General features: G+C 39.5%; 1 protein-coding gene across 40 annotated transcripts in view; it reads left to right on the forward strand.

Moving 5' to 3' along the window:
- Positions 1-15,801, forward strand: part of LOC133350540 (calcium/calmodulin-dependent protein kinase type II delta chain) — a 70,325-nt gene that overhangs the window by 8,811 nt on the left and 45,713 nt on the right. For all 40 annotated transcript variants that reach the window (XM_061564942.1, XM_061564943.1, XM_061564963.1 and 37 more), the window contains exon 3: positions 8,910-8,969. In XM_061564942.1, coding sequence (XP_061420926.1) covers positions 8,910-8,969 — 60 coding nt within the window. The remainder of the gene's footprint in view (positions 1-8,909; positions 8,970-15,801) is intronic.

The following is a 15,801-nucleotide window of genomic DNA, read 5'->3' on the forward strand; positions in this document are numbered from 1 at the left end:
GAAATTTATCCCATTGATAGTTTATGAAAATTATATGATAATGATATTTAATTATATCTGCCAATGAAACTTATTATAGCTGACACACAATACCGAACATACAAGACAGTACAATGAGAGAATTTTTTTTATTTTGGGCTTGCATAATCAATTGAATTTCAGTTTGTGGAAAGAGGCGGGGGGGGGGGTGATGAATGATTAATGATTCTGACAGGTCATCTTTGAATAAGGGTGAGTCCACATACAATAAATTAAATCCATAATAGAGGTTTTTTTGGGTTAGATCATGTAAATATATAAATGTGTCGTTATAATCCGCCACCACCTGACAGTCAACGAGTAATGATTGTCACGTAAACAGAACATGCCAATTCGTCACTAGTACAGCACACCGGTGTATTGGAGAGCCAAGCCACAACATTTACAATTTGAGAATGACGTTCCACCAGTAATTACAACTAGTTTCATCAGGCGACAGCCAGATTTGTCGCCTGATGAAGCTAGTTATAATTGCTGGCGAAACGTCGTACTCGGATTGTAAATGTTGTGGCTTGGCTATCGAGTATATCAGTAATCCCATTGCCGAGTAGCATGTTTTCAATTAACGGTGTGTTTATATTCTTGGTTCTAAAGTCACGTAGAAGGGGAATAAAAAAATAATAAAAATATAAAACTATAAAAATTATCACGAAGTTTCGACTGCAACACAAGCAAAGCACTCATCATCAGGTGTGAAATCCACAGCAAGAAAATTTAAATTTCACGCCTGATGATTGCTTGTGTTGCAGTCGAAACGTCGTGAGAATTTTTATTGTTTATATTTTTATTATTTTATTTTTTCCCTTCTACGTGACTTTACCGAAAGAACCAAGAATATAAATCCCTGCGGTCACGAAAGCTTTAAATCAAAATTTACCGGTGTGTTTGTTACCTATCAATACGTGTGTTTTTACATGTGTAGTGGGTTCTATGGAGGCACACGCTAGAACTTGGAGGCAACACGTTTATTCTACAACCCCAACAGGGTACTACATAAACGTAACAACGGGTTCGGCATATAGGTGATAACTACACGGTTAACTTGACCACAACGGGGTAACTATACCACAACGGGGTAACTACATAACTGGGTCAGTCGGTGACATACTGCCTGACCCACGAAGCCGAGCGTAAGACCAAAGACTGAGGACCGAGAATCGAAGAGACGTAGCGCCGACGGGTTCCATTCCAACAGGCAGCCGCGATTGCTCTCGGGACTTCCCTTTTATGCCTCTGAGTGTGGCCTGGCTCCACCCTCGCCCTCGCCCACACACCCCCTTCTAGATCCTACTAGAAGGCTCTGGGCCATATATCACTTGTCCCTCTTGCCACCCTTTGGCCCACCTCTCTACCCTCTCTTGGTCACGTGCCCTCTCGGGTTCAACTCGACTGTCACGTCCTCAACTGCCCTCTCTCTGACCCCACCAGAACCATGCCGCCTAGGGCCCGCTTCCATGCCATACCCACTGTGGTGCCAGAGAGAGGCTCAAGGTACACAGTTCCACTCTTGTGACAGTATCTGGCACTAAACGCCACAGTGACTCCATTTACGTCACTACACATGCATTAAGAACTCATGCCTTGCTGGAAAGCTACATTTTGTTAGATTTATGGAGTAAAATTGCAGAGTAAGAGCTGGTTAAAAATAATCTTCTGGTGTTGTGCTAGCATTCAATCATTTTTAAATAACTGACAGTATGTAAAGCTATACCCCAACTGACAAAACACTAAAGTGGATTTTATGATTTGGGGGAGAAAAAAGACACCAGTAAAACATATAGTTTACAGATGCACTGCATGCACTTGTCTGTATTAAGGTTATTATGCATGGGGTTACTATGGGAACAGGTATTGTTGGATAAGTGATATAAATTACATCACAAAATCACATTTGAAAAGTCCCCATTTTTGAAGAATTCCTGGTATGGGAACTAAGTGTGTTGAATTTAATAAAAAATATAACGTAATTTTCACAATCACATGTGGTGCAAAGTTACTTGGTTGGAGCCGAGCTTTGTGGTGGCAGTGGTTATTCTTGTTGTTTGCTATAAGATTGGCACCGGAGGGTTATCGGAAACTGCAGTCAAACACAAATGCCACGAGTGAGAATTTGTTCGGTTTCTGCTTGCAAGAAACTGAATGCGGTGCCTTAAGAGTGCAAGGAATATTTATTGCATTTTCTTCCCCGACATAATTAAATATCTTGACTGAATACACGCAAAAACTGGCAGGCTGTTTGAATAGTGATTATGCAAACAACATCGACACAAATATAGACCTTAATCTATATTCTTTGGGTCTTTTGGTGAAGTCGCCAAAGAAAATAACAAATTTTGGATTCAAGTTGTTTTGAACGAAAACAAAAGGCATTTAATGATCTTTAAATCTGAATAATTCGATAACGGTAAGAGATAGGAACTTCCCCTCAGAGTGTTAAGTTAATTATTTGTTGTTGTTTCTAATAGAAAAAAGAACGGAATCTTTCAATTGAGCGGTTTCCGATGGGTACGTCTATACATTTAAGACGTTGAATTTCGTCGTTGAGTAGTTCGTATCTGATCGTAGATACAAATTGTAACAAATACGTAAGGTTAATTATATTATTATATTCATTGAAAACTATTGCCGAGCGAAGACAGGTTTTATGAACTAGTATCAAATAAATTTCGCAAGATTATTTTAAATAATTCGTAATGAATGCAAGCCGAGTTGATATATTTTTTTCTGGAAGAAAATGAAAACAGGATGGGCCTCCTGAAACTCAAATGGTGATATCGCACTGCAAAATATTTTGGAGGATTTAGGCTACATGTATTTTAAATGAGTAGCTTGTAATTGTAATGAGGTTTTGTGACGTGCAATAAGGCGCGCGAAAGTACTGACGTAATGTATTGCATATGAAATTACGAGATTATCTACAAAGCCACATCTCGTCAAGGTGATAAAGTTTTCAACATCAAAACAAATGGGTTTTTCCCCTCCCCATATCGATGTTTATTGATGATTGAAGAGCGCTATTGTATTGGACCGCCTGCCTGGTTGTGTCAGAATAGTGAATGGTAATTGGAGTGATAGAAGTCACGGGATTGGAGCCCACTCATTTGTTCTCTTGTATACACAATTTATTAAAGGGATCTCCCCAACTGTCTTGCCATTGGACACAGCATGGTACGTTTGAAGCAAAAGCCAATGGATTTCTTTACGTCATCTGGTCTCATACTGGCATTTCAATCACAAGTGTTGCTCTGATTTTGCTGCGAAGAGTGTCAGGTGGTTTTGGAGGAGCATGTTTTTCCATCTAATCAAGCATAAGCAACTAAGCGTTAATGGTAGGGTCCTATGAAACATTTAATCCCATGCATACCCATAGTTTGATTCATGAAAACAAAATTATGGGGCTTTACAGCTCTTAGTTTTTAATATTGCCTTTGTAGTATGTGGGGTGGGTAGCAGTCGCACAATGATTGGTGCACTGCTATGAACCTGCCTACCCGAGTTTGAATCGTGGCCACAGCTAATGTGTGGGTGACCCGATATCCCCTTCACCAACCCGCATTGCCCATTGTAGTGAAGTATGGTCCAAATAATCCCCATGTCCAATATAGAGTGGAAAGATCTTAAGCTCTGCATTAATAAACGGCTGAAGATTATTATTATTGTTGCGTAATCTATTGTTTCGAGTTTACAATAACCTCATGAATAAAGAGAGCAATTGTAGCTTAAAAAAATATCTTACCTTTGTCAATTCCCTGCTGGCTGAAAATAGCTCACTGCATGGCCATTGGGGTTTTTTGACCATACTTCACCATGCCAGTCAGTGTAGGTTAGTGAAGTTGGCTGGGTGGGGGCAGGATCAATTCGAATATCATTCACCACCCACTGATGTAACCTGTGGTCGAGAATTGAACTCTGTAGCCAGGTTCAAAGCACAGTTTGACCACTCCACCACCACTCAAAGGGAACACAGTGTAATAGTGATGGTACTAAAATAGAAATCATTGTGCTCCCCTCGTTTTGTGTTCTTCACAGTCCTGTGTCTTCTTTATATTTAATTCTGATCGGGGATGCAAGATTTTTTCTCTCTCGCTATAACCAACGGCCAATTTAAATATAATTTGTAGTTTGCGTTAATTCTTTCATTTTGTCATCAATTGTTTATTTTGGAGCAGTCCATTTGAGTGAGGCCCTTGCAGTATAAGTGTTGGATCATACCAAATGCTACCAAAACCACCTCCAATTGGTGCAGTGCAATTTTTAACCATACTGAAGTGTAAATGGTGCAGAGAGAACACAAAATGGCATTGTTAACCTGTACAACACGTCTCGCTAATTGGTCAGATATACAAGCTGTCCAGCGGAAATGGCAAGAATCTCTACCTTTGAGCCCGAGTTCATATTGTGCCCACTTGAAGCACCATTTATTGCTGTCCCACTTCACTTGGTGTGTACATTTCTATATTACAAGTCCTACCGTATTATTTATATGCATCCTCTTTTGCATTTTTTAAAACTTTCATTCTGTAGTTATGTTTATTTATATTTGGTACTGTTTTAGCAGATTCTGCTGCGCACTGTTGTCACATTTTTGCGACGTTATGCTTTGTATATGGGGTAAAGGGAAGTGATGCTACAGTGGTCCCTGATGATTTGAGTTTTATTCCCACCATGTCTGACATCAGTGGTGAGTGATATCTGTACTGTTCCTGGGTTCCCCACTCACCAACCCACACTGACCAGCATGGTGGAATATGGTCAAACAATCCTCATGACCAACAGGAAGTGGGGAGGCTTAATCCAGCAGTGCATGTATAACAACAAAGCTCTACTTTGTTGGTATATGTTCTGTATATTGTATCTATTAAAATAACATTAAAAGATGCTTTCAATAAGTATAATGTGGAAGAGTGGTATCACAGTTGTTCGTGCAGTTTCTTGCTATGGCTCGCACAGTAGGGAGGGATATCTGAACCCGTTCTAGGCTTCCTTTTCACCAGTCTGCACTGACCGTCATGGTGAAGTATGGTCAAACAACTCCCCTGATGGACAGGGTTGAGGGGGAGGCCTCTATCCGGAAGTGTGGTATCATTCGTTTTTAACCTTGGGCAAATTTAATAATTTGTACTTCTTTAAAGCACATGTTATAAAATGTTTGTACATACTGTGAAGTGGGGAAAATAGATATCGGCTGATTTTACAGCCATTAAATGCCACTTTGATTATTCAATCTGATATCAACTCAACAGCAAATCAATTTCTTAAAGGCAAAATAAATATCTTCAAAGGCCTGATCGCCGATGCATTGATCGTTTGTCTATGTTGCATAAAGATTATCTCATTCGTTTCATTTGAAGCTTTTAGGTGTGTTTACTGGTGAAATGTTGGCTTGGGTTGGGCCCCTTCTTACAGTTTACTGATTGTCTTGCAATGCGGTTATCGCAGGCCACACGGTTTCCTCTCAGCCTGATTGGTCACCTCGGGTAATGTTGGAGCAGAAAACACTGTTGTAAACATTTCTCAGTATTAGCAGACTCTATAACCACTGCGTGTACTTTTGCAGACACCTCGTTGTTGATGTGGCTTGTTCTATGTTGCGAGATGCATTAAGGTTTTTTTTTGCCTCGTTTAATACAACATTAAGCCAACCAAAAGACAAATAATACATGTACAGTCCATTCTTGTGAATCCACGACTGCATGAGGATATCTCCATGCCGTGCGTATCATGGAGGGTTATTTGACTATTTGACCATACTTTTGTTTTATGTATACGCAGGTAATTTTACACAAATCAAATTTGTTAAGCAAATGGACATAGGAAGGAACGTCGCAAGAAGGGCTGATGACCGTTGGTCAAGAATAGTGACAGTGGTGCCAAGGAATGTAACGCATCCGAGAGGATGTCCACTGAGGAGATGGAGCGATGAAATCAGCTTTTGTGCAGCCAATTTTTACATAGCATTGAGATAAATGACACCAGCTCAGGGAGGGATTTATCCAGCAGGTCATGGCTGATGACTTTTTCTTGATGGTCTTTGTGGGTTAGTGATGTTGGAGCATTGGTGTAGGAACATAGCACTACAACAATGGATTCTGAAATACTTGCCAAGGCTAACATGAGTGCCATTAACTACCTGTTTTTTTGCAATGACCGTGTTTAGTTTTTCTTTCGCAAAATGTATCTTTCTAGATTTGAAGCTTTCGTGACTGCAAGGATTCATACTCTTTGGTTTTTTCGGTAAAGTCACGTAGGTAAAAAATATAATAAATGGAAACAAAATTATTTATTTTATTTTATTTTTTGCCTACGTGACTTTACCGAAAAAACCAAAGAGTGTGTATCTGTTTCGCATTCAGGATCTGACGATCAGGTGCCTTCCGGTTGGATTGGTCAAAAGCAGGAAAAGTATGTTTGCTTTTAGGCCATCGAGCCATGCTGGGACGCGAGTTTCTTCAACAAAATGGGTGTTGAGGCACTTGGCGACTGTATGCGGTGTTTTTGCTGTAGGCATGATGCCCAGCAGTTCATGGCTGACTCACTCTGGCATCCTATCTTCAGTTCAGGCTGCGAAAGAAGCCCCCTAACCTTTCCCCCCCATGGTGCCAGCATCTTTCCGTTCCTATTTTGCTAGTACTAGTTTGCATTCTGGAATTATGCCCTGTATTTACTATATTTCAAAGGGTGTCTTTGATAAACAGTTTTATGTAACAGTTGTGCCGGGGCTTATAAAAGGCTATTTTAAGGTGCAAAAACAAGCATGTCATGAAGATTCAACAGTTATAGATGGCGTTTCATTGCATTTTGTTTTTTCTTTGCCTTACAATAAATGTTGTCACTCAGTGATAAATCAATGCCTTTTTGGACCACTTTAATACAGAGTGATAATGAAATGGTGCACTGTTTATCTTATTTAAAGACGCAGGTTCCCGTTGACATTCATTCCTGTATAATTTGTAGTGTGCAGAATTTATAGTCTGCTTAACCACCAAACATTTCTGCCAGGCGCTCTTTTGCAAGTAATCTGCATCTAAAGGGGCTGTAATTTATTGCAAATCTTTGCATTGGTTACCCGGCATGAAATGCTAATAATTGGTAGAGAAGGAGTGGCGGTTCTTTGCTCGTAACGCTATTGCTGTTTACTGTGGCTGCAACCGTTGAGGGCGGCGCATTAAAATGCAGCGCACAGCACCTTGAACACAGCATACTGTAGCCAATGACGGCCATACACGTCTGCAGCGCGGCCTGAATTAGGTTGCATTGCATGCTTGTGGTGACATACAAACTTGCCCCTGTGATTTACTGTAGCTGTAAAGCTATCGTAGGCCATCTTGTACAAATGGGGTACCTTTGCTGGCACTCGGGATCTTGCCATCTGCCAAACCAAAATGCCGAACCAAAATGTCAAGGTTAGGTAATGGACCAGTTATATCAAAGTTTCCTTTTTATACTTTTAACTTTTTTTCTTACTTTTGAGTTTCTTTTTAAAGTACCTATGAATAATGCACACTGAATTGTTGTGATAATTAATTAATGTTACAGCACTATGTGATTAAATGCGGCCAGGATATTGAGGCCTCTGTGGAGAATATGGGGGAATCTGAGTGGTCGGGAGCAATCAAGGTTATATAATGGCTGGTTCAGCCCTTATTAGCATCCAACTGGAGTTTTAGGTTGGATCTGCAATAAAGTAGCAATAGCATTATGAGCAGGAGCTCAATACATCTTTAATATTACTACTAGTAATATTCATATTACTAACATTGGTATTTTGGGAAGATTAAAGGTCACTGGAGTGCATTCTGTGCAATGAACCCAGTGACCTTAGTTCAATTCTTGGCCATGGCTAACATCAGTGGCGAGTGATAGCTGAACGTTTCCCACTTCACCAGCTTGGTGAACTATGGTCAAACAACTCGCAACCAACTGACCCTGCGTCGGGAGATCTACATCCAGCAGGAGTTTCAAAGGTCTATTCAAATGTGTTTTAAAATGTATTTTTAACAGTGTGATTTAAAAAGGCACTCTACATGCACTGTATGTAAAGTTGTCTTTGTTACTGGTTGTACTTTAGACTTAAATTACATTTTATGTTGCCATTGTTATTTTCAAATACAGTAGACTCGATTCTTCGCATTTATGACGGAGGACGGTCGCGGATAATTCAAAATCGTGGATAATCCAAACTAAATAATTTTCCTCGGATCTCTATGCCAAAAACCACTAATAAATGTATAAAGTATATTTAAGTGTCTTTTGCCATCGAACAGTTTCGTAAGTTAAAACTCACAAAATAAATGATCGGATACATCACTCAAGATGAAGCACAACTGACAATATTGATTGTTACTCTTTCGATTTAGAAGGAATACTAACGATCGACCGATTGAAGCGCATGCTCGGTGATAACACTTTACTGCTCCTGCGCAGAAGACTGCCCACTAAGTGGACAGCAGAGCCACGCCAATCAAAATCAATCAAACTCTACCCACTTGTAAATATATGCAACTACTGTACTGTAGAGGCGATCACGTGGATTTCGGATTAACCAGAGCACATATTGCTTCAGTTTAAGCACATCAATTGCAATAAATATTTGCAAGAATAACACTGTTTCTGTTTTTAGATTATTCATTTGGGCTTGTGGGAAATTCCATGAGTTATTCATTTTTGTCAATCTCAGGTGTGCGGTTAATCCTCAAATCGGATAAACCGCATGCGGATCATCGAGAGTCTTCTTTAATGTCAGCGCCCACTGTGTAAAAAATAAAAGAGGTGCAAATGATGCATGGTATACTCCTTACAAATGTTACAATACTGCACTGAATAACTGGAGTTTATTTCTTGTTTTGGTTGTTTACTTTTTCTAATTACAGATCACCAAAAACTGGAGAGGGAAGCTCGGATTTGCCGTCTGCTGAAGCACTCCAACATCGGTAAGTCATTGCGCCCTGCAAAATGTTTGAAGTACATTAAAAGCTCACATGTCTCAACACTTTGTCCATGACATTTGGCACTGACCTGCAGGACATCCTTGACCAAATGAACATGCACCCTATGAACGGGCAAGTAGGACACATAATGAACAAACCAATAATTGTCTCCCAGGCATGTCGTGTATGTGTTCTGCATATCTTGCGGTCCTTTTTTAAACTAGAATTTCTGGTTACATATTTGCACGTGTGCAAGATTTTTTAACCGATAGCACTATGTAACACAATTTTTGTTTCTGGGTACTCAGTGTTATTTTTTTATTCTTGACGTAAAGCTTCCGTGACTGCAGGAATTCATATTCTTGGGTCTTTTGGTAAATTCACGTAGATAAGTTCAAAGAAAATAACAAAAAATAACAAACTAACTTTTCCTGAAGACGACTTCTTGTGTTGCGATCGAAACGTCGTACTTTTTTGTTATTTTTTGTTATTTTCTTTGAACCTATCTACGTGACTTCACCAAAAGGCCCAAGAATATGTTATTTTAAAATTTCTTATGCCTAAAAAGTATAGAAAATGGCTAATTTCCCCACACACTTTGCTTTTGTGACCAGGACTTTACGTGAACAAAAGACACAAATGCACACGTTTTCTCATTGCAATAGGTACATTTAAAATATCACTGTCCTGGTCACAAAAGCAAAGGTTGTGGGGAATAATAGCCGTTTTATGTACTTTTGAGACAGAAGCAATTAGGAAATAACACTTAGTACCCAGGAACAAATTTTTATTTTTGTTACACAGTGTAGTCGTGCCATTAAAAGTGTAGTGAGTCCAACTGAGTCGCAGGCGTTATTCTTGAGAGGCAACACATTTATTGTAACACGTATATATAAAGGGGTAACTGCCCCTTTACCAGATACAGCCTGGGGTGGTGACCACCCAGCTAACTCCACTATACGGAGGAGTTACAGCTACGAAGGGTCAGACCCTCACTCGGGTCCCCTGCTACGTGTTGATGCCTCGTAGAATGTAGGGCTTCCAGCTTGTGGACGTAGAGCTTGCAGCTTGTAGAACGAAGCGACCCCGGTCCCTCTCAGGGACCCACCTTATATCCTCCCGGGTCGGGGCCGGCTCCGCCCTCGGCCCCGCCCACCTTCTCGAGCGTTCTAGCTCCCCCTCGATCCCTCTCGAGAGCTCTCGCTGGACACGTGATCACCCCCAAGCCCCCCCCACCTGGGGCCTTCTCTGTGGACACTCCAGATCACGTGTCTACGTGGTCAACCAGAGTGCTATGGCCCGGGGCAACCCTGTCCCTGGGCTGACACTCTCCCACTCCCCCTTGTGGGATGCCGCACTGCACGCTATGCGTGGTGCCCGTGCTATCCCAGCGCTCACCAAGCCCCACTAGGGCTGGTACTAAACCCATCTCTGGGTGTGCGCGATGACGGTGCATCGCACACTGTGCTATGCTAAAGCCGGCATCATACAGCAACCCACCCGGTGCTGTCCGCATCCCTGATGTCACTACAAAAGTATAATCATAACAATATAATGAGCCAAGAATGTGTGTCCCGCGCGTGAGGCCCCCCCCCCCCCTCATTAATAATCATGAGCGGGTGACGTCACTCCACATGCCACACCCCTCCCTGTGGTTGTCCCACCTGATGACGATTGCTTGTGTTGCGATCGAAACGTCGTGATCTATTACTTTTCTACATACTTGACTTTACCGAAAGAACCAAAGAGTAACCATGAGGGGGTGACGTCACTCCACATGGGGCAACCCCCCCCTCATTAATTATCATGAGCTGAACAATTTTTCTATTGAATATTTCAAATTTACTGTAATATACACCCGTCCTTGGACAGGCAAACTAGCTAGTGTTACAATAATATCACATGAACAGATCCAGATTAATCCCAAGCCAGATATTGCATACTTTTTTCTTATATAAATGTTATTATTTATTTTCAAACGGATATACAGTGGTACCTCGGTATACATAGTTAATTCCAGAAGGTCGGACTTATCCCGAAACGAATTTTTCCAATAAGAAATAAAGGGAAAGGAAATAATACATTTCAGAGTATAAGAAATTATATTTTACATGGCATATTATACATTAATGGGGTTGTATAAAATAATTTAGACACTACTTATTACTAAAAAGCATACATAAATTAAAATAAATGCATAAATAAATTAAAATAAGTTTAAATAATAATCAAATTTATCATCACTTTACCTTGCTGAGAGGAGTTGATAGCCTACGAGGATGGTGGTGAGGAAGGGGAGGAGTCGGGAAAGGGGTCTACGCGGCGGGTACGCGGTGACTCATCCCAACCCATACAAGTTCTAGCAAGCAAGACGTCGTATCCCAAGACATTTTTTTTCTCGTCAAAACACGACGTGTACCAAATTCAACGTATTCCAAAGCGGTCGTATACCGAGGTATGACTATACATGTACACAAGCAAATATTTCCCATTTTTTGTTTCATTTATTCTCGGTCATGTCAAAATGCCACATTAATGTTATGTTGAAGACTTGAAATCTTTGATATGTCTGCAGGCCCTTGAACCATGCTTCATTAAAAGCATTTTCACCAAAAATGTCTTGACATGCAACTGAATCACGATGTTTCAAAATTGGCATCTGAAAATACTCTGTTTCCAATTAAATTACAATTATACTGTACCGTTTTGATGTACATTGTTTAAATATGAATGTAAATGTTTGGCATGCATTTTCAATAACAATTTAAATGCACGCATTAATTCCATTGAATCTACTAACATTAATTACATGGCATATGTTATTTTTACATCAATGCTACCATCTACAGGTCTTATTATTCTTTGCATTTAATATATTCTTGAAGGGTGATGGAACGTCCACAGAGTATACTTTTGGAGGCGTGCATTAGTGCCTGCTCCTGCCATCCGACGTGTACCCACCCTCCATAATTCCTCACTTTTTTAAATCCTTTATATTAAGTTCACTTGCTTGCTTGCGTGCTTACGACCGTGCAAATCTTTCGGTCGTTTTTTAACCCACTTCCCGTGATCCAATCGAGCTGACATTTTGGACACAGACTCGTTGTGCGTGACAATTGATTTTCGTGAAAAAAATTCCAAAATTTTCCACTTTTTAGGACATTTTTTTTTCATATTTAATTTAAAATACCAATGTGATAAAAATGAAACTCTTACTCAAGAAAAACAGAAATGAATAATAAAATAAAACCGATGCCACGCATATAAAGGATTTATAGTGAAAAACTTTGTTTTTACGGGTTAATTTTAACCCGTCTGCACTACCAGCAGAGCGCAGCATGGGGCTAAACCACTTTGGAATAACTAGTGGATAAATATTTTTATTACAAGAGGGCAGACCAGAGGAGCATATGCAGAGCTGTATTTTCCTTTCTCTGCTGCCCTATCTTTACTGCATCAAATTTGACCTTTCAAGAATAGAAGTTAATTAATGCTAGACTTTTAGTTTTTTTAAGGAATGTTAAGAAATATGTGATACTTTACAGTTCAACATCACTTTCCTGATCATATGCAGATTATGCATTTATCATACCATTGTTAATTTTCCAATTGTTATTTTGTGGAGAGACTGGACTAAGCCCCAAATCAGAATATTTATTTATACTTGAGGAATCTGATGAGCTGTAAAGCTCTTTTGCGCAGATTTCCAGTAAATAAGCACCACCCCCAACACTCGTTTCACGAGAAAGACACATTGAGTATTCGTTTTGCACGAAATTCTAAACAAGAAATTTACAATGAAATTGACACTAGTGATAAGTCTCGTATAATTAAATTATTACATTGGTGTGCAGACTTCAGAATAATTTGTAACGGTATTACCCAACGTTAAATTAACAAGTTTCTTGCATAATAAGGCAAGTAGTGCAAATGAGCACCTAATTAAGGTCTGCCTACTACACAAGGGCAATCGTCAACATGCCCCTCAGGATCTGTAACTCCTGTCAAGAAATATAATATTGAACGGATACTATATTATTTCATGAAGTATAGAAAAATGTACCCTATTTCTACAATATAATAACAATAGGTTGTTTGTACAAAAGTGTTTAAAAATAAATAACATTCCCAGTATAGTGCACAAATGATGGTGTATTTTGCACACCACTTGATATAAGTAAGGGCATTTGCAATTTTAATGGATAATTGGCATCAGCGGTAGCATTTTTTTTAGGACAAAGTCAACACTTTGCAACCATAAATTGCACTTTAAAGTTAAGAATATACAAAAAATGTACTGCCTGAGGCAAAGTTCTTTAAAAAATTCCATTCATTTAGTCCTTACGCCAAATCGCAACATGCATATTAATGATGCTGTCTGGGAAGTGATTTTTGGTGCGTAAAATTTCACATAGCCACGACTATAATGCAGCCCCCACTCATTCTTAGGGAAACAAAAAAACAAAGAAGCATCAGATAACCTTTACCAACATGGCCAGCGATTATATCCCACATTGTCAAGCAGGGTCTACTCCAGGCATGTGGCATTGCTTGTGGTGGTGATCCAAAATTTGGCATGTAAAAACAGGCATTTTGTGTAAACATGTTCACGTCAGCACTCGTAATTCCACTTATATTTTTTACAGCTGTGCAGCTTCTGTTATTGTCCACAAGATGAAGATGTAAATTGGTTTCCAATTGGTAGTCCTTGACAATTAAAACAACATTTAGTTCACAATATTTTTTTCTGTGATACGATTGATCTTCTCTCCCCTGCAGCTTTTAACAAAAGAATTGCAGACCTTTGGCATGCATTTTATTTTTAAATATAATGTATGTCTGGGGCATTGCATTTCTGGCCTGTGCCCTGCCTGTGACACTGTCAAAGCTTTCTTGGAAGCATTGTCAGGATATTTTTACCTCGGCGCCATGTAGAAGGAATACACTGATGAGCTGTGTGTGTGTTCGTGTGTCCCATGCGCAACTTTGACATTTTAAATCGGATAGGGACCAAACTTGCTATTCATGTCGGCACAGTCATAAAGGGCACTTGGCGCTATTTAATATGTTGAGCTCTTGACAGAAGCAGTAGAAATCTGCAGAAGCAGTTTTATTGACTTTATCAACAAAAGTAAAAAAATCTCTTGAGAAATATTGCCGTGTCAGATTTTAATTCTTGGAGGTGTACAATGTGTTTTTTTTCTTTCGTCTGAGACTTTCAAAATTGTGTTTGTTGTTTTATGTGTGCAGTTGGAATGCATAATGCACAACAACTTTAAAGTATGAGAGATGAGACATTTAAACAAAACATTATTTCACACGATGTTCTGAAGCAGATTCAAATGCTAGGTTGAAATCATCTAGGGAAAATAGTGTTGGCTCTATTGGCAAATTACTCACATAATTTGCAAATTACTGTGCCAAAGTCATAAGATTTTGTTTGGTGATATATGCGGTTCAGAGTGGTTTTTTTTTATGAAAGGCTTGACTCAAAACATCTTCTTTTTTTCATGAATATATTTTGGCATGATGGGTTAGTAGAGTTGACCTGAGTCCTAAGTTATTGAAGTCATACAACTTTACAGTGAAGGTTAACATTCCCGTAACATCATTAGGAAGAGTTGTCCATTGTCTGCCAGCATCATGGTCCCAGTTTTCCAAATTAGAAAAGAGTATACTTGAGAATTACTCAATTGGCATTAACCATAGCAATCATTCCCCCCCCCCCCCCACACTGTGAAAACTTGGCAGGACCTTTAAAATGGTCATGAGGCTTGGTGAGATTTTTCTGGGTAAACAAGCATTATAATAATACACAAGTATCTAAGCCTGTTTCACATATTCTACAACAGTTACAATTAGGATTGTTGATTATAAATGTTTGAATAATTTTAGTCAGAATCAATTATTGAATCCAAAAGTGGAGGAATCTGATAATCAAATTCTAATAAACTTTGGAACCAATTGGCAGATGGCACTGCGCAATCGAACGTGATTGGTCAACAGTAGATATGACATGGCATCGGCGGCAAAGCTCATTCGTCACGGTGTTGTACATTCCAACACAGGCGCAGCAGGGCAGGACTTTATTTTTTATTGTTTGAAATTCCAATATGCGCAGGAAAACGTATTATTTGAGGGTGTTTTTTACGCGCAATTGTTAATGCTAAACAAATAATATCTGCAACCCTCTTTTCAATCGCGACTCGCATTTGGAAATGTGAATATATTCCACTCATGCCTTTGACGAGCATCGCCTTACTGCTTTGTCGAAACTCTTTAGCAAGATTACGTTTGCCCTGCAGCTGTAGTGTTGATTGGGGTTATGGAAAATACACTCCGACCTCAATCTAATGAATTCGAATTGCCCATGACCTGTGTAAAACATGCAGTCCATCTCATTGTATCGCACAGAAGCTACGAATATAAAACACATTTATTTTACAATGAACATCAATGTGTATAAAGCAAATGCTAATAATAGGTCCTTAACCATGTGATACATCTTTTATTCAAACATTCTTAAGATTCGTGCATGCAAGAATATATTGTTTAAAATGTACGCAGAATTTGTTTTAATGGCAACAGAAAAAATCAAACAATCTACAGAATACACTGAGTGATACAGTGGGGCGAATAGGAAAATCGATTCTTGAATAATACCATGACATCTGATTGTGAGAGTCACCAAGGGGAGATGATTACTTGACTACAATTGTTTACAGGTATGTTATCGTCCAATGCTGGATGAAGACCCCCCCACCAGGGCAGCCATAGGGATTGTTTAGTCATGATTGACTGTTGGTCAGTCTGGGTTGATGAAAGCATGTCCAGC

Source organism: Lethenteron reissneri, chromosome 34 (assembly GCF_015708825.2).
Source record: "Lethenteron reissneri isolate LAM-NWPU_2019-01 chromosome 34, ASM1570882v1, whole genome shotgun sequence".
Classification (NCBI taxonomy): Eukaryota; Metazoa; Chordata; class Hyperoartia; order Petromyzontiformes; family Petromyzontidae; genus Lethenteron; species Lethenteron reissneri.